Below are 19,855 nucleotides of genomic sequence, written 5' to 3' on the forward strand. Positions count from 1 at the left end.
TTATATAGCAAATTTGGGTGAGAATTATGAAGATTGTTGAAGGTTCACTTAGATATTTTCATAGTAGTCTCTGACTTTGTTTTCCCTGTTCAAGTTTAAATGAAGTGTATCGCATGATTGAGAAATTGTGTCTCTATTTTTGAATATCCCCACTAAGACTTTTGGCACTGTGAGTGCAATTTCTCTTTTATTTTTGTATTCCTAGCATCTGAAATATATTCAGGCACGAAGTTCAGTAAATACTTATTGAATGAATGTATAATTGAGTGCCACAAATGATATTCATAATAGAGTTTCCCATGAGTTCTAAAATACGTTGTTGGCAATTCTTTCAAACTTGCTGTTTATTTTATTTTGGTGACTTTGACTTTTTACTTGTGGTGGTGTGGGTTTAAATGCAAAATGAAAGCTCTCAATCATTATGGTGGAGGCAAACTGTAAAGTGCTATATTTTTTCTTTCTGTTGTTATATCCAATCTAATAAAAAGTTGATTGTATGGTATTGAAAACTAATTAATTTTGCTTCCAGTTTCTTTGAAGTTTGCAGCCTCCTGAGATCTAAACTTTATTCCCCTAAATCAATGATGTAATGGAGGACTGATACCTTTCCTCTGAGACCTCTGAGAAATAAGAGTTTTTTGCAATGTTTTAAAATTTTTCTTCTAATCAGTTTTACCTGCAGTGTTGTACAAACACAAGCAAATCAGTTGTGTGTGTGTGTGTGTGTGTGTGTGCGCGCTTTTTTTTTTTTTTTTTGAAATGGAGTCTCGCTCTGTTGCCCAGGCTGGAGTGCAGTGGTGCGATCTCAGCTCACTGCAACCTCTGCCTTTTGGGTTCAAGCGATTCTCCTGCCTCAGCCTCCCAAGTAGCTGGGACTACAGGCGCATACTGCCACGCCTGGCTAATTTTTTGTTTTTTAGTAGAGACGGGGTTTCACCATGTTGCCCAGGCTGGTCTCGAACTCCTAAGCTCAGGTAATCCACCCGCCTCAGCCTCCCAAAGTGCTTGGTTTACAGGTGTGGGCCACGGTGCCTGGCTGCAAATTAGTTCCAATATTACTAGGTGGAGTGTAGGATTAAATGATATTATTTTAAAGTTGTGATAATTAAAACTCATCTTAAATGTACCAACCTGGATTACCATATGACGAAGATTATCATTAAATTTTTCTATTTGTAGTCTCTCATCGCCAAAACTAGAAGCAGCTCTTGAGATGAAAAACCATCCTTTAAAAAAAAAAAAGGAAGAACAGTCAGACTAACAGAACAAATAGAGCAATAGAGCCGACATTATTAAAGAAAACGCAAAACAAGCAAATCAGATAGTTGTTTCTTATATTACCAAATGGACCATTTGCAACTTAAAGGACTGGAAGAATTTGGTTTCAGTATTGTACGTTAAATGCAGACATTTAATCTTCAGATTAAGAAACTTTATTAAATATAAAAGGAATTAAAGCACAAAAATAAGCAAATTGGAGAGTTATTTCTAATAATACTAGATGTACCATTTGCCACTTAGGGGATTAGAAAAATTGGTTTTAATGTTGTACATTAAATATAGGTATTTAATCTTCAGATTAAGAAACTATTAAATGTAAAGGAATTAAATTTAATATGCTGAGTTTATCAATGGATAGAAGGCAATAGATGCTCAATTACTTTTAGGCAAGCAAGTTTTTTTTTTTTTTCCTTTTTTTTTTTTTGAGATGGAGTCTCACTCTCACCCAGGCTGGAGTGCAGTAACATAATCTCTGCCCACTGTAACCTCTGCGTCCCGGGTTCAGGCCATTCTCTTGCTTCAGTCTCCTGAGTAGCTGGGACTACAGGCATGGGCCACCACACCCAGCTAATTTGTGTATTTTTAGTACAAACGGGATTTCATCATGTTGGCCAGGCTGGTCTCAAACTCCTGACCTCAGGGAAGCCACTGTGCCCGCCTAAGTTTGGGTTTTTAATGCATTGGTCAAATGAGCCTATTTTATTTGAATAATAGGCATATTTTAATAGTAATGATTTAAATTATAGTTTGTGAACAAAATATATAAAGCAATAATTAGGTCCATATTTTTATTTTTAAAAACTATACTTTTATAATTACTAATTTTGATCAATTTTATAGAAGATAAAATTATAATGATCTGTGTGGGTGTATGTGGGAGGCAATTGCATTGCAAGATGTGGATTTAAAATATTAAGCAATGTTCTTGAGAATCTTCCTATTGGATGTTCAGTCTCAATGAGTGTATTTGCTGTAGTTCCACTCCAGTCATGCAGGTACTAAACCCTTTACATTTTTCTTTGCATCTTCTGACTTCTGAATCAAACAGATGTATTTTTACATTTTTACTAGTGGAATTAAGGTATATTATGGTTGAAGAAATGGAATTAATTTTACTTGCTCTGTATGGTTGATTAAAATACCATATTTAGGCTGGGCACAGTGGCTCACACCTGTAATCCCAGCACTTTGGGAGGCTGAGGCGGGTGGATCACCTGAGGTCAGGAGTTCGAGACCATCCTGGCCAACATGTTGAAACCCTGTCTCTACCAAAAATACAAAAATTAAGCGGGTGAGGTGGCTCACACCTGTAGTCCCAGCTACTCGGGAGGCTGAGGTGGGAGATTGGCTTGAACCCGGCAGGCAGAGGTTGCAGTGATCCGAGATCCTGCCACTGCACTCTAGCCTGGGCGACAGAGCGAGACTGTCTCAAAAAGAAAAAAAAAAAAAAAAAAAAAAATCATATTTAGCAGTTGGTAAAGTATCGGCATTCCTGTTTCAATGGAAAATCTAGGATCTGGGAAGTTAAATAACTCATCCGTGGTCACAGAGTTAGGGAGTGGAAAAGTTGCAGATCAACCAAAATTAACTTAGTTATTTGTACATTGAGGAAAGTTTTTTTTGCTTTGTTCAACATAAGCCAAAATAAATATTTAATTGATGTGTTTTCTTTTATAATGATAGCTCTATTTGTTTTGTTAGTCTGACAGTTCTTCTTCTTTTTTTTTTTTTTTTGCAGGGATGGTTTTAGATTGTCTTCTCAAGAAGCTGCTTCTAGTTTTGGCGATGATAGACTACTAATAGAAAAATTTATTGATAATCCTCGTCATATAGAAATCCAGGTTGGTACGTTTAGAATGCTTTTTCATTACTGTGACTTTAAAATAATATCATTTAATCCTATTGGAGTGATCTTTTCTTCCATTTACAATGATTGTGAATTGTTTTGATACGTACAAAATAAATCGATTACCTGCCTTTGGAATCTGTTGTACTTTCTGTTAAAGTGCTAGGATGCTGCTTGAGACTGGGAATGATACAAAAATCTACCTTCACAAAAAGCATTCCCAAGATAGCTGACCAGCCTATGTCGTTCCAAGACTGGGCCATTATAGGGCATTTTTTAAAAAAGAAAAGTGCCTGACCTGGACTCCTGTACTACTTCAGTTTACCACATGTCCATGTAGCTTGCTATGACAGGTGTTCTGCAAGGAGCTGGTTGTATAGAGATCCGTAAATCATTTCTTTTTTCAGTTTAAGATATTAATCCTTAAAGTGGTAAAACAAAATGGAGTTTTCTAAAATAAAACAAGGAAGAAGACAAGTCTGTTGAAATTTTCATTTGCCTGTTGAAAATGCCTTCATGCTAATTTTATACATTATGACTATGAATTGATATGTAATAGCTAAAATTGATTTTAAAAAATGTCAAATTAGAAATAACGAATTTTAAGTATTTTTTAAAATCTTAATTTGGTGTGGAGAGAGAACCAGATAAATAAAAGGTTTTTTGCTGACCTTATATTTTCTGACAGGGGCATGATATAAAAAGTATCCTTCTCCCTTCATGCGGCTTGCTTGTTCACTTTGATAGTAATGTCTCTCAAAGAACAGAAGTTCTGACTTACAGTGAAGTCAAGTTTAAGTCTACTTTGTGTACCCTAGTTAGGAGTTTTTTGTTTTAGGTATGATATTTAAGTCTGTTACTCTCCTTTAATTATTATTATTTTGTTTGTTTGCTATGAGGCAGGGTCAGAGTAATTTTTTAAATTCTGATAATCCACTTTCTCCAGCATCATTTATTGCAGTGACCATTTGTTGCAAATTAAGTGAGATTTTGTCATTGTCTTAACTATTTTGCTTTTATAATAAATCTAGAAACCTGATTCTGTAAGTGGTCCAAATGTATTGTTTTTCTGCAGATAGTTTTGATTCTTTTTAGGTTATTTGAATTTCCATGAAAATTTTAGACTTCACTTGTCAACCTGTTCCCCCTACAGACACTTATGCCTACACCCACCCACTCCCACCTCCACCTCCACTCCCACACACCCCATCTGATGGGAAATTTGTATTTGGGTCGTATTGAATCTAGAGATTATTCTGGGGAGAATTGACGTCTTAACAATGTTGAATTTTCTTTTCCTTCCTTCCTTCCTTTCTGCCTTCCTGCCTCCCTGCCTCCCTTCCTCCCTTTCTCCCTTTCTTTTCTTTTCCTTTCCTTCCCTTCCTTCCCTTCCTTCCCTTCCTTCCCTTCCTTCCTTCCTTCCTTCTTTCCTTCCTTCCTTCCTTTCTCTCTCTCTCTTTCTTTTTCTGTCTCTCTCCCTCTCTCTCTCCCTCTCCCTCTCCCTCCCTTCATTCCTTCCTTCTTTTCTCTCTCTCTCTCTCTCTCTCTCTATCTGTCTCCCAGGCTGGGGTGCAGTGGTGTAATCATGGCTCACTACAGACTTGGCCTCCCAGGCTCAATCAATCCTTCCCCCTCAGCCTCCCCGTAGCTGGGACTGTAGACGTGTGCTACCACACCCAGCTACTTTTTGTATTTTTTTGTAGAAACGGGGTTTTGTCTTGTTGCCCAACTGGTCTCGAACTCCTGGGCTCAAGTGATCTGCCTGCCTCGGCCTTCCAAAATGCTGGGATTCCAGGCATGAGCCACTGTGCCCAGCCTGCAAAGTTGAATTTTCATGGATCCATGAACTGGAATATCTCTTCCATTATTTAGGTCTTGTTAATTCCTTTCAGCACTGTTTTGTATTTTTGAGTGTAGAGGTTTTGTGTATCTTTCATTAGATTTATTCTTCGATATTTGAGGCTTGTGTTATGTGGCATAGTCTATTATAATAAAGCTTTTTCAGGAAGCAGTATAGCTTAGATACTGTTATAATTTTAGATACTGTTATAAACGTTTTCTTTTATAAATATTATTTCGGATCTGGTATCTTTGGTAAAACCACTTGCTTATTTTGTGTATTTTGATGACCTTTTGCTCAGTGACAAACCACCCCAGAATGTGGTGATTTAAAACAACATTTAAGGCTATGCAAGAATTTCAATGTACTTAAGATCACCGAACTGTACACTTAAAAATTGTTAAAATGGTCAATTTTTTGTTATAGTGTGTTTTTCCACAAAGCACACCACAACATTTAACGATTCCTCATGATTCTCTGGGTTACTTGGGTTCAGCTGCCGCTGCTTTTGCATCACACATTGTTCTCTGGGGCAGTCATTATACTGTGACTTGACTGAGTGTCCCGTGTTAGGTGCCCTGGAAGGATGATGTAAAGCCTGAGCTCAGCTGAGACACTTTGGTGGGCAGTGGGGCCTCTGTCTTTCTCTCTGTGAAGTCTTGGGGTATCTCTACATGTCTTCTCCATGTAGCATTTCTACAAGGATGTCCAGAATTCTTGTCAGTGGTCAGAGCTGCTTGAAATCACTGTCCTAGCCTTTGAAGGTTTAGGCTTAGAACTGGCACAAAATGACTTTTGTTGCATTTGCAAAGTTCCTTCCCAGTCTAGAATCATTGCTGGATGGGATTATGTAAGGGTGGGACTACCAGGATTTGGGTTGTACATGGAGTCATCTTTGGATACTACCTACCACAACCCATTCTTTGGCCCTCAATGATCATGCCTTGTCATAAACAGAATACATGCAACTTCCTTTCCAACTTGGTCCAGGTCTGGATGAGACTTTTTTTTTTTTTTTTTTTTTACGGAGTCTTGCTCTGTCGCCTAGGCTGGAGTGCTGTGGCGCAATTTTGGCTCACTGCAACTTCTGCCTCCCAGGTTCAAGTGATTCTCCTGCCTCAGTCTCCTGAGTAGCTGGAATTACAGGCGTGTGCTATCATGCCCAGCTAATTTTTGTATTTTTAGTAGAGGTGGGATTTCATCATGTTGAAACCAGGCTGGTCTCAAACTCCTGACCTCAAATGATCCACCCACCTCAGCCTTCTAAAGTGGTGAGATTACAGGCATGAGCCACTGTGCCCAGCCTGAGACTTCTTCTGGTGCAAATACCTGAATTTAAAGTCTGATATTCATTCATCCAGTGTACAATGATGAGAAAAGGATATGACACTCCAATAAATACCCCTATTTGACACAGTTAAGAAAGGGAGGCACACAGTAGTCATTGGTTCTTAGAATTGACAGCCAGCATGAAAGCCGAGAGATCCCTTTTGAGGTTCTTGCTGTCGTAATTTGGCTGAGAAAATGATGGTGGTTTGGGCCATAGGGTTGGCAGTGGAGGTGGTAAGATGTGATTGAATTCTGGGTGTTTTGTGAAGGTAGACCACATTTTCTAATAGATGGATGTTATGTTCAAGAAAAAAAAAGATGATGATTTTAGGGTTTTGGCCTGAGAAATGAGAAGAATGGAATGGCCTTTTACTGAGATGGGAAAAGACTGTGAGATGTGCTTGTTTCTGAGGGAGGAAATCCGGTTATAAAGTTGAACAAATCAAGGTTGAAATGCTCATTAGATATCTAAGTGTAGGTGTTGAGTAGACACTTGGCTCTTTAAATCTGTAATTTAAGGGAGATATTTAGATTGTCGTTCTTGTAAGATCCTAGGGGCAGAATTAATTTTGTCCTTCACTGTATTCCCCATCTAGCACTTGTTCACACTACTGGAAGACCACTTAGGTAGGCTGTTTTATCTTTAACTAGTTGAATTTCCTAATAGGCCATGAGGTCCTCGAGCGTAGAGAGTAGGTCTTACTCATTTGCTGTCCCCAGCAACCAGACCATTGTCTTTCGCTTTACTAATACTCAATAAATGTTTGTTATTTTGTGTTAAGTAATTACATATCTAGATCAGCTTTTTAGTTTATTTTATTTAGCCGTGGCATACAGCCTGGGTGATATTTTCAAACATAGGCGAAAATGCCTCCCAGTAACTTAAGTAGGCAACACAGATGTTCTCATATCTGATCTATACTTGGAAGGGTTTTTAGTTTACTTTTCTTTAGTTTTCACTTATTTATTTATATTAGGTAATTTCTGCACATGATAAAGGGTAATTAATAAAAAGTAAGCATCCCTTTTACTCTATCCCTAAGTCCTCTAGTTTCTGTCCCTAAATGCAGGCACTGTTACTGTTTCTTGGCGATTCCTCTGTACATAGTCTATGAAGTATATATATGTGTGTGTCACCTATTATTTTTCACATAAGCCGTTATATACTATGTCCTTTCCACAATGAAACTGCACTGGCAGCGTGAATGGCACCTCTCTTTGTGGCGTAAACCAGTATTTCTCAACCAGGGCACTACTGGCATTTCCTGGGTTGGGTCTAGGGATACCAACGGGCTTGCATTATGTGACATAGTGTATTATAAGAAAGCTTTTTCAAAAAGCAGTATAACTTAGAGATTTTTCTACATTCAGGATGTGTAAACCTATACATTTTTTAAAAAACTCATGATGCATTTAAGGATTAACTGCTCTTAAAAGCAGTATTTATTTATAGTGTTTTCTGATTTCATGGCTTCCTCATTTATTTAATGGAATAAATAATCACCAAATCATTTTTGTTGAGTGCCTAGTAAGTACACAGAATTCTAAAAAAATGAACTGGGAGACTATACAGAATTTAGAGAAGAACAAACTCTTGATTCTGTATATGAATCTGATATTTTATAGTTGGAAATATTTCTGAGAATTCATGGTTATTTTGGCTTTATTGCTTGGAGACTGTCTACTTTTACTTTCTCGTCAACTAGAATTTAAAAAGAGGTTGAGAGTTATTTTAATGATTTCAAATATTTTTAGATTTACTTCATGCAGCCACCTTTGAGTCTTAGAAAATTCCAACTTATTGGCATTTTATTACTGTTATGTTTTCCTTCATTGCTTGGAATCATTCTTGAGTTTCAGAAAGGGTTTGTTCCTAAAAATTAACTTTACAGTCATATATTAACTATTTATTTTACATTTGACCAATTATAACCATAATCTTTATTTATTTGGTTTTTTCCAGCAGCCATATAAAATATTAAGACTGATGTTATCTGCTGTTTATAATGCACGAAGAAACAGAATGACTTGTCCAAAGTTGTTGCATAGCTGTTTGGAACTAAAATTAGTGCCTGGTCTTTTGGCTTCTAAAACAGATCTTACTTCTGTAAATCTAATATATGTATTTGGAAATATACATCAACTCCTTAAATCTGAAAATAGATTGGTCCGTTTCTGAAAATCAGATGTTATAGGCAAAAACTTTAATAAAGAGCTGCTTTTGAGTTTCCAAATTTAGCTGAAAAAGATACATATTAAATTTGAATTTCAGATCAACAATGATTTTTTAAAATCATTGTTCCATGTAGTACTCAGGGCATAGCTAGAAAAAAATTATTCATTGTTTATCTGAAATTCAAATGTAGCTGGATATCTTGTATTTTATCTGGCAATCTCAGCTTATTTTCCATTACAGGTTGAATATATCTCTTAACTGAAATGCTTGGGACCAGAAGTGTTTCAGATTTCAGATTTTTTTGGGTTTTGGAATATTTGCATTTATACCTGCTGGTTGGGTATCCCTAATCTGAAAATTCAAAATGCTCCAGTGACCATTTACTTTGAGCATCATGTCAAAAAATTTCAGCTTTTGGAGCATTTTGGATTTCAGATTTTCAGGTTAGAGATGTTCAACGAGTATCGCAAATGGGAAAAACTATAATGTGTTGTATATTAACTCCAGACCTTTTACCAGTTTCCTAGAACAAAAATAAACCACAGTAAAGACATCCATAGATAAATAACAGATTACATATTGGATGTAAATACATACAGTGTCATTTCCCAATCAACAGACATTTAATAATGTTAACTTCAAGCAGATGTTTGTAATAAAGCTGTGGTGGCAGTCCTCAGCAACATTGACATCCAGTGTTTATCCCCTTCACTAACACTCAGCGTCCTTCACAAAATTTGTACAACTGATTCTGATGTTTTACTCATTGTATTTGAAAGCTGATATGAACACTTTTTCCTCACATCTTTTTGATAAAAATGTTTTATTGAGCTTTGGAATAATAAAGTTTTCCTCTATTAACATGAATCAAAATAATGTTTTGAGAGGTATGTATATACTATGAGGTTTGAGTATTAAAAACCAAGAGATGTTGCATGGGGAAAATATTAACCATCATCTACCTTGTGGATGTGGTTATATGGTTTTTCAAATGGTATTGCTCTTTCAGGTTCTAGGTGATAAACATGGGAATGCTTTGTGGCTTAATGAAAGAGAGTGCTCAATTCAGAGAAGAAATCAGAAGGTGGTGGAAGAAGCACCAAGGTAAGTCTCTCCCAGGGAACGTTGATAAAGCGACTGCTTTTATGCATTTCATTCATTCACTCATTCATTCATTCAGAGACAGGGTCTCGCTCTGTTGCCCAGGCTAACATGCAGTGGGACAATCACAGCTCACTGCAGCCTCCACCTCCCAGGCTCAAGTGATCCTCCCAACTCAGCCTCCCATGTAGCTGGGACTACAGGCGAGTGCCACCATGCCCAGCTAATTTTTGTATTTTTTGTTGAGATGGGGTTTTGCCATGTTGCCCATGCTGGCCTTGAACTCCTGGCCTCAAGAGATTAGCCCACCTCAGCCTCCCAAAGTGCTGGGGTTATAGGTGTGAGCCCCTGCACCCAGCCACATTTCTTTTTGTATTTGTTTGCTTTATTGGCTACAATTGCACTAATGTTCATGTGGACTCTCTTACTGCATATTTTTATAATTAAGAATTTGTTACTTGATTTCTTCAGTGCTTTAATGTATAAAAATGAGAGAATACTTGAAAAAGAAGTGGGTTTTTATTAGAGGAGAAGTTGGGTAGACAACCAACTATGACTTCTGCAGGCTTCTAGGAAGTATGGAACCTGATGGTATTTCACGGGATTTCTGAGATATATGCCTTCTAGACTTTCATGTTGGTGAAGGGTTCATAAAGTTGGTTCTGAATTTATCCTACCATGAAAGGCTTTTGGAGTGTGGTTCTTGGAAATTCCTTGAATTATCAGAGCCACTTTGGGTACTTCTCCAGGGCACCTTTCATGAGTTTGGTGTATGGAGCCTCATTTCTAATTTGATGCTAGTTTGCTATTTGTATATACTCTGGTATTCTCTTTGTTCTTAAAAATCCTCAGGTGAGTGTTCCTAGTAATTTTTAATTACCAGACACTAAGAAATATAGCTTATTGTAGCTTTAATCAGCCGAGCTAGCATATCTTGACATAATGCCTATATAGTTTCTGAAAATAGTGAGAATGTGAGTGTATTTTTAATCCCAGAGTAATGGTAAAAATTAAAATCTATTTTAGTTATATTGGTTTTTAAAAATATAGCATGGTGTATTAGTTTTAAAGCATGGACCCCAAATCCTTTGACATTTTTCTCTTTGAGCAGTGAGGGGAAGGATCAGTGTTCCCTTTTCTTGATTCTGTGCTGTATGAATGCTTGACCCATAGACTACTTAGAAGTGATGCTGTGCCAGTTTCCAGCCCAGGCCTTGGGAAACTGCCAGCTTCCACTTCCTGTTCTCATGGGATGCTTGTGCTTACACGCCAGCCAGTATGCTGTGAAGAACTGTGTAGCTTATATAAGATGTGATCATCTAGTTCTCAAGGCCCAGGACCAGGATGTAAGAAGGGAGGAAGAAGAAAAGCCAAAGGGAATCCTCTTCCTGTGTCTTTAGGAAGATCCTGGAAGATGCCGAAGCTAATTACTTGGTGTTGATCTGAAGTTAGACACTTAGCTAGAGAGACTTATAAATATCTTTTTCTTAAGAAACCGTGTGCTGAGCTAGAACTAATTCTGTAGTACTGTAATACTGTAGTATGGAAGAAGGGGAAAAAGGATACCGGTAGAACAGTAAGAGTCTTCAGCACACTTGTCTTGTAATTTTCTGTTTCCTTGACTGCATTATCAATTCCAATTCAATTAACCTTCTGTTTTTAGTCAAAATCTACTCAAGTCTTACCTGGGATAGAAATCTTTCCCAGACTGGGAACTTTGAATCATAAAATCTGTTTGTTTTTTCTCTTTGTCTAGAAATGTAAACTTCTCATAATGAATACCATATCTACTTGTTTAGAGAAAAAAAGGAAAATTTACAGCAGTAGTAATCAAAATGAAAAAACTAGAACTCATCATTAATACTGACTTGATATGTATTTGTACACTGTGAAATGTTAAAATAAATGGAATGTGCAGTTTTCAGTCCCTAGAATAAGAATTGCCTGGGCACGGTGGCTCACACCTGTACTCTTAGCACTTTGGGAGGCTGAGATGGGAGGACTGCTTAAGCCTAAGAGTTTGAGACCAGCCTGGGCAACATAGTGGGACCTCATCTTTATAAAAAAGTAAAAAATTAGCTGACCGTTGTGGTGTATGCCTATAGTTCCAGCTACATAGGAGGCTGAGGTGGGAGGATTGCTTAAACCCAGAGGTTGAGGTTGCAGTGAGTTGAGATCATGCTACTGGATTCCAACCTGGGTGAGAGAGCAAGACCCTGTCTCCAAAAAAAAATAAATAAAAATAAATTTAAAAAAAAAATCTACTAATGTGGTTTGAGGGCAATGCTAGTTAGGGTCATTCATATCTCTGGGTATCTAGCAGGGCTTTTGAAAAGGACAAAGGCAAGATCAAATAGGAGAAGGAGAGTTTCACTCAACTGCACTGAGATTCTCCAAATGTTATGATATTGTTAGTTGTTTTTTTTTTTTTTTTTAGTTGCATTAGTTTTGTCAGCCAGTTATTATTGAAATGTCATCTATGTCTATACATTAGCTTAATGCAAACTATATTATTGATAAGATTCAAAACACTTGAACCCATTATTTTATTCTAATGTCACCAAAAGGGAGACAGTAGGAAGTACACTTCCCACCTGTGAACTCTTCCCCCTCCCCCACCCCAGGCCAACTTGAATATATTCAAGGCTCTGAGTCTAACTAGCAATCTATATGAAATAGAAATGTAATGTGAGTGTTAAAAGACAACGTGGAGTTGCATGCAGTTGAACCAAGAATGGGAGGAATGAGACAGTAAAATGACCAGATCCTTGGCCAGAAAATGGGGAAGGGGGCATTCCAGATTAAAAGAGTCTTAAGATACAAAAACCAATCAAATGCAGTTTTGGACCTTATTTGGATCCTGATTCAAAGAAATCAGCTGTATAAAGATATTTATGAGATAGAGAAATTTGAATACCAAGTGGATATTAAATGCTTTTAAGAAGTGGATATTAAATGTTTTTAAGAAGTTCTTGTTTTTTGTATAGTTGTGTTACAAAAGAGTACTTTATCTCATAGAAACAGATATGTATGTTTTTACAAGTGAAATGATACCTAATTTGAGATTCACTTTAAAAACAATAAAGGGTGGGCCTGGTAGAGAAGTGGGCGTGTAGCACAGATAAAGCCAGAGTGGCTATGGATTAATAATTACTATATATTAGAGGCAGGTTCATGCAAGTTTATTATCCTATTCCATAATAAAGCTTTTCTAGCATGTTGTCTCAATCCTGCTCATTTGAGAATAATTTTAACCCACAAGTAGAAAAGTAGTTAAGTTTTGTTTCTCAGAGTCTTTCTTTCATAGAAGCAAAATCTGTGAAAATGCAGAGGTGGTTTGATGATATTTTTTCAGGGTTTGTTGAAATCATTTTAGCTTAACTTGCCTGCCTGAAGGTGGGTTTGGTATCTTGAAGCCAAACATGCAGGATTTAGTGGATATATTGCTGATTCTTGTTATTCGTGGTGGTTATGTTCTCCAAAGTCACCTTGATTACTGAATTAGTGTACACTGAATAATTGCCCCAGGGGAAATACAGTGTTAGGTTCCTGCGAGCCTTTGCTCATAACATTTTCCTCAGTGGATTAACACATAATTTTGTTTTATGTGTATTTCTTATTTAATATCTGTGGTTGATTCATTAACAGTGAACTCACAATCCTGGCCAACAAGACTCTAACACATGCCTGAGTGAAGCTTATTCCACACACATTTTCTCCAGACAGTACTTCTTGGCCTTCTTGCATATGGAGACCCCAGACAGCACCTAAGCACAATGCTTGCAGGGCCATTTCACACAGTGAAATGACACACACACACACAAACACACACAAATGCAAAAAAAAAGTGACACTAAATAGACCTTGAAAAGGACGCTTGTTATAGTATGAGCATTGAAACAGGAAGGGAGAGCATCACCTTGTTCAGCCTTAGCATGCTGGAGTCTCAAATTTTTCACCTCTCTGCACTTGTTCACAAAGGACCATGAAAGCGCCTTAAGTATTGATTTTGGGGTTACAAATAAATTTCAGCAAGTAGGCACATTTGTAAATATGGACTCCATGAGCAATGAGGATTGATGGTGTATGTTAGTTTCTAAGAAGTTATTTTTCTCCCAGTTTTTGGCTCGAAGCAATTCTGAATATATATATATACACACATATATATATACACATACATATATATATATATATGTTAAATATTAGAAGTTGAAGAGATAACAAGAATCAGCAATATATCCACTAAATCCTGCATGTTTGGCTTCAAGATACCAAACCCACCTTCAGGCAGGCAAGTTAAGCTGTATTTTGTAAATGGTTTGAAGTTGCAGAGTAATGTGAAAAGTTCAAATGTTAGTTTTATACAAATCCAAAGTTGACTTATTTAAGCATGTTATGCTTAATAATATAGTCAACATATATTATAAAACGTATATAAAGCATCATATTTTGAATTCTTAAATTGATATAGATGATCTATATCTGAGTAAACTTTAAGAAAATGTTTATGTAATGCACACAAAAGATAACTTGATTTTTGTCCAAAATGTAGACAAACACTTTTTCTATATATGTAGCATTTTTTTGGATGCGGAGACTCGAAGAGCAATGGGAGAACAAGCTGTAGCTCTTGCCAGAGCAGTAAAATATTCCTCTGCTGGGACCGTAGAGTTCCTTGTGGACTCGAAGAAGAATTTTTATTTCTTGGAAATGAATACAAGACTCCAGGTAACAACAACTGTTTTTTATTCCTCTCCATGCCTCTGTACTTTACCCTTCCTTCTCCACCCCTTTTTGTTTTATAAAAGTTAAAAAATTAACTCCATAAAGTATTAAATATTTAGTTTTTATGCTTGTGCTAAGACATCTGTTAGGAATGACAGATAAGTATCCCTCTAAAGTTCAGTATCTAGACCTCTGCTTTGTCACTGTTAATACTTTATGTTGAAAATACCATTTTTTTTCCTTGAACCTTTCTAAATGAACTGTATTTGTCAGTGTGTATGTGCTGTTAAGAGAAATTACTCTAGCTATTAAAAATAGGAAGTGATTCAGTGATTACAAAATCTTGGGAAGGATGGAGGAAGGAAGGGTACCCAGAGTGAACTTCTGGAGTGACCCCCACTGCTGTACCACCCAGCCAGGCTCCCAGAGGAACCGGCACCTCTGCCACAGTGAGGAGGTTGAGAATCAAGTGGCTGCCCTTGGAACTGTTGGCTTTGGGGGACATATTCCTTAGTTCTAACCAAATCTCAGGAAGCTACTGGCATTGTAACTGGTGGCTTTATTTCCTTCCTTCTTCCCTTTTTTCTTTTGTTTAAATTGTGAACTATACAGAAACATACATAGAACACAGGTGTATAATTGAACATATTATTATAAAGCAAAAATTGATGTAAACATCAACTGGGTCTAGAAGTATTTACAAAACAGCCCCCTCTTTTTACACCAGCCTCATTTTCTTCCCCTTCTCAATGATTCTGATTCCCCCTCCATCTTCCCTAGAGCTGTCTCCTATCTGACTTCTCAGAACCCTCAGTTTTCATATCATTCTTCCTTTGAATTATACATACCTAAGCAGTGTTATTGCTTTTGTTTGTTTTTTAAAACTTTATATTAATGGGATTGTATAGTATTTATTCTTCTGTGCCTGGCTTCTTTTTTCAGCATGGTATTTGTGAGATTCATGCTATTTCATGGAACTCCTGTATGATACGTTTTCTAAGAAAATGCCACTATTTCTTTATCTATTAGATTTCTATAGATAGTTTATTTCTAGTTTTATGAAATTTGTGTTGGTTTGCTAGGACTACCATAACAAATGATCGTAAACTGTAGCTTAACACAACAGAAATTTATTCTCTTACACTTCAGGAGGCCAGAGTCTATCATGTAGGTTCCAGCTGAGTGGGTTCCTTCCTCGGGGGTTGGAGGGAGAATCCACTCCATGCCTCTCTCCTGGTTGTGGTGTTGCTGACAGTCCTTGGTGTTCCTTGGCTTTGGCAGCATAACTCTGATCCCTGCCTCAGATGTCATGTTGCCTGCTCCCTGTGCATCTCTGTGTCCAGAGTTCCGGTTCTCTATAGGGACACTAGTCACGTTGGATTCAGGACCCTTCCTATTTAGTACGGCCTCATCATAATGTGATTACCTCTGCCAAGATCCTGTTTCCAAGTAAGGTCGTGGTCACAGGTTGTAGGTGGATGTGAATTTTGACAGGACCCTCTTCAGTCCAGTACACCATTCAAACAACACATGTGGCCTACAGAGATAAATAGATTAGTGCTTGCCTAGGACTGGGGTGGGTGAGTGGGGGAATTATGGGCTGATGACTAAGGGGTGGAGTAGGACAGGAGAGACTGAGAAAGGCATACTTATGCCTAAAAACAGTGTCAACTCTTCTTCTGTTAGGCCTTTGGGGGACGGGGTGGGTGGCAGGGCGTGTTGAGTCACTGCAGGCATGAGCTGGGTCGAGCTGAAAGCATTCCTGCCGTGGTTTTCATGTGTGCACCAAGGGGCTGCTTGTGGGGTTTCTGCATGCCTGCTTCATCCTGAGCTTGAGGGCTTGCCTCTGACCCCGTGCTTCCTGGGAGCCGTGTCTTTATGCCTGTGCCTCTTTCCCAGGGGGAGACTCCCTTGGGCCCTGGTTAGCCCTCCCGTGGGTGCAGGAGGGCTGTTTTCTGTTCCCTGTGCCTTAGTGGTAGACAGACCTTGTGTCCTTGAATTTTGAGGCGAGTTCCGCGGTGGCCCTGCCGCTCCCCAGCAGTTGGGAAGCTGATGGTCTGGGCTCCAGGTGGATTTCTACCTCTTTCCTGATGGTTATCTTTCGCATGCTGTGGCTTTCTTCATCCTTTTACTCTCGACCTACCTGTATGAAGACAGTTCACATGTACCTCTGTAAGCAGTGTATAATTTTTCAGCCCAGTTTGATATCTTCATCTTGTGTCATGACCATTTGCTCCTTAGAAAGTTAACAGAAATGCTGGTATATTTGAGTTTAAATTTCTAATTTTTAAAAATATTTTCTTCTTGTACAATCTCTGGTCTTCTTCCTTTTTTTTCTTTCTTTTGCAGTATTTATCACTTAATTTTTTTCCTGTACAAGTTTGGGGGTTATAAATATTTCTGATCTTTTGGTAGAACCTCTGCATTACCACAGGAGATCGAGACCATCCTGGCTGACACGGTGAAACCCCGTTTCTACTAAAAAATACAAAAAACTAGCCGGGCGAGGTGGCGGGCGCCTGTAGTCCCAGCTACTCGGGAGGCTGAGGCAGGAGAATGGCGTGAACCTGGGAGGCGGAGCTTGCAGTGAGCTGAGATCCGGCCACTGCACTCCAGCCTGGGCGACAGAGCGAGACTCCATCTCAAAAAAAAAAAAAAAAGAAAAAACAAGAAAAAAAAAAAAAATCTGATAACAGTATGTTTTCACCTGAGCTGCCAGACCGTACAAGGGAGCTTAAAACATTTAAAGTCCGTTTACTGTCTCCTGACTTGAGTACAATTATCCCTCAAGGCCATTTCTCTTATTATTTTAGTCATCATTTATTCCATTCCTCCCACATACTTACCTTTTGTTTGTCCTACTTTGTTTCTGGTAGTTTCTTTTAGAGGTTTACTTGTGACAAACTCTTTTTGTTGACAGCCAATGACTTTGTGTTGCCTCGTTCATGAAATGCGTGTTTACTCCTCTTAGGCATCTTGGCTGTGTGCAGTGGCTCATCCTTGTGTTCCCAGTGCTTTGGGAGGCTGAGGTGGGAGGATCCCTTGAACCCAGGAGTTCAAGATCAGTCTGGGTAACATAGAACTTGTCTGTACCAAAAAAAAAAAAAAAAAAAAAAGAAAAGAAAAAGAAATAATTAGAAATCTTAGTTTGGCTAGTATTTTTTTCAATTTATTGAAAATATTATTTCACTGTTTCTGGCGAGACTTCCCCACTCATTCTGTATTCTGCTTATTTGGACATAATTGCTTTTTGCTTTTGGTAGCCTTTATGAATTTCTGTTTCTCTTAGATTCTCTTTAACTTTTCGCTGATTTGCATACATGTGTACATGGAATTTATTGAATATTTTTTCTGTGGATTAACGTCTTTTAATTTTTTTTTGGAAATTCTCCACCATTACTTCTGGAACAATCTCACACACACACACACACACAAATGAATAAACCTATAACTTTCATTTTAGACCTCCTTAATATATCTCTTATGTTTCTTATGCCCTCTTTGATATTTTTCATCTTTTTTGGAAAATTTCTTCTGTCTTTCTTCCCTTCCCTTATGCTGTATTTAATTAATCACCCATTGAGTTCCTGATTTCAATTGTTTATATTTCAGTTCTGAAATTTCTGTTTGGTTCTTTTAAAAGTATGATTCACTGACTTTTATCTTTTCTTATCTCCTATTTGAATTTTCAATTTTGGCTTTTGTTTTTTGAACATAATTAGCTTATTTGTTTTGTAGTACGTGTCTGATATTTTGACATATGACGTCTTATGACTACTTCTGTTATCTGTTTTTTGTGCTGTTTCTTGGTTGTGCTGTTGATTTCCTGTTGGGCCTTGTTATTATACTGTCATATACAGTTATTTTAAAAATTGTTATTTTATTGATTAATTAAAACCCAGGATGATGGATTCTTTCTTATAGAGATTTTTCAATTATTTTTTCTGCTGCATGCCTATGGACAGTAGTATTTTGTGACTACAGCAATCTAAGCTCAAAGTGTAAGGTTCCTTGAACTCCTGAAGGGATACACAGCCCAGTTGCAGTTCTAGAGAATGGTTGGTTTTATTCCAGTTCAGTCTTATCTGTAGGCTGCATTCCTTTATGGTGCCCACTGAAAGTGGGGGTAGTTTATCAGGGTTCTTTGATAAACTGGTACTTTTGGTGGCCTCCTGTCTTCATGGTTATGCTTTTGATTTCTTGACGCCACCAAAAGTATAGCTAATATTCATAGTCCTTTTTTCCTGGAATGGCAAATGACTTTAGGGCAGAAATGGTGTTGAGTGTTGGGTTTGCAAATCTGTGTTTTCATCTTGGTTTTGGCTGATTCCTTCCTATATTCTTACCCTGTGATGTTTTTAAGAAGACCTCCCGCATCTCACATTCCCCACCAATTGTTTTCTAGTCCCCAGTAAGCCCAAGTTCCAAGCTGATGGCTTTAGAGATACATTATCCCTATAGATTAAATAAGTTTGTGTCCTGACTTTCAACACCCCCCAAAAGCAGTGAGCGAGCAGTGGAATGACAGTCTGTGCGTCACTGCTACCTCACTTTTCCTTTCCAAATTTCATGCCTATGCACTTGATTGACACATCCAGAACCTCATGCAGTCACATGGAAACCTCAGCTGTAAGGGAGTCTGGGAATAGGGTTTTTAACCGTCTGTATTCTGCAGTGTAAGAGTATACCTTAGAAGTAGTTTGGCCGGGCGCGGTGGCTCAAGCCTGTAATCCCAGCACTTTGGGAGGCCGAGACGGGTGGATCACGAGGTCAGGAGATCGAGACCATCCTGGCTAACACGGTGAAACCCCGTCTCTACTAAAAAAATACAAAAAACTAGCCGGGCGAAGTGGCGGGCGCCTGTGGTCCCAGCTACTCGGGAGGCTGAGGCAGGAGAATGGCGTGAACCTGGGAGGCGGAGCTTGCAGTGAGCTGAGATCCGGCCATCGCACTCCAGCCTGGGCGATAGAGCCAGACTCAGTCTCAAAAAAAAAAAAAAAAAAAAAAAGAAGTAGTTTGGAGGGAAAGTTGACTGCCAGCCCACCATTTTCACATGAATATAATCACCACAATTTTAATCTGTAAGTTTTGTGTAAAAAGTTAAAAACGTTGCTGCATTTTCATTGTAAAGTGTAACTATCAAATAATGGGGCTGATTTTCATTAAATGTGGCAGAAGTGATCTATCTAGATGCATTTTGAGACCAATATTATAAATACTTGCAGCATTTTTATAGATAGTAGCTCAGTAATTGTTCCTCAAAACTCATACTTCCTTTGAAATTACCTTTGTAGCCTATATTTTATTTTGTGACTATCTTTAGAAGTGACAGAATTTTTCTTTTGAAGATTAATTTGATTTTGATTAAAATATATCTTTATAACTAAGTATATTTAATTAGATAATTAGCTGGGAAATCATGTTTTTGGTTAAAGTGGAGACTTTATTTTGTCATAATGAGAATAACAGCTTATAATTTGATTTTGAAGACAATTTGAGATGACTGCAAAATATTTGTATTCTTTTCCAGACCCAAGGGATACAAGATTTTTTAATT

At 37.8% G+C, this 19,855-nt stretch overlaps 1 protein-coding gene across 5 annotated transcripts in view; it reads left to right on the forward strand.

Moving 5' to 3' along the window:
• Positions 1–19,855, forward strand: part of PCCA (propionyl-CoA carboxylase subunit alpha) — a 432,199-nt gene that overhangs the window by 157,055 nt on the left and 255,289 nt on the right. For all 5 annotated transcript variants that reach the window (XM_031655643.1, XM_031655642.1, XM_031655639.1 and 2 more), the window contains exons 10-12: positions 3,020–3,122; positions 9,482–9,576; positions 14,151–14,301. In XM_031655643.1, the coding sequence (XP_031511503.1) occupies positions 3,020–3,122; positions 9,482–9,576; positions 14,151–14,301 (349 nt within the window). The remainder of the gene's footprint in view (positions 1–3,019; positions 3,123–9,481; positions 9,577–14,150; positions 14,302–19,855) is intronic.

Source organism: Papio anubis, chromosome 15, assembly GCF_008728515.1.
Source record: "Papio anubis isolate 15944 chromosome 15, Panubis1.0, whole genome shotgun sequence".
Classification (NCBI taxonomy): domain Eukaryota; kingdom Metazoa; phylum Chordata; class Mammalia; order Primates; family Cercopithecidae; genus Papio; species Papio anubis.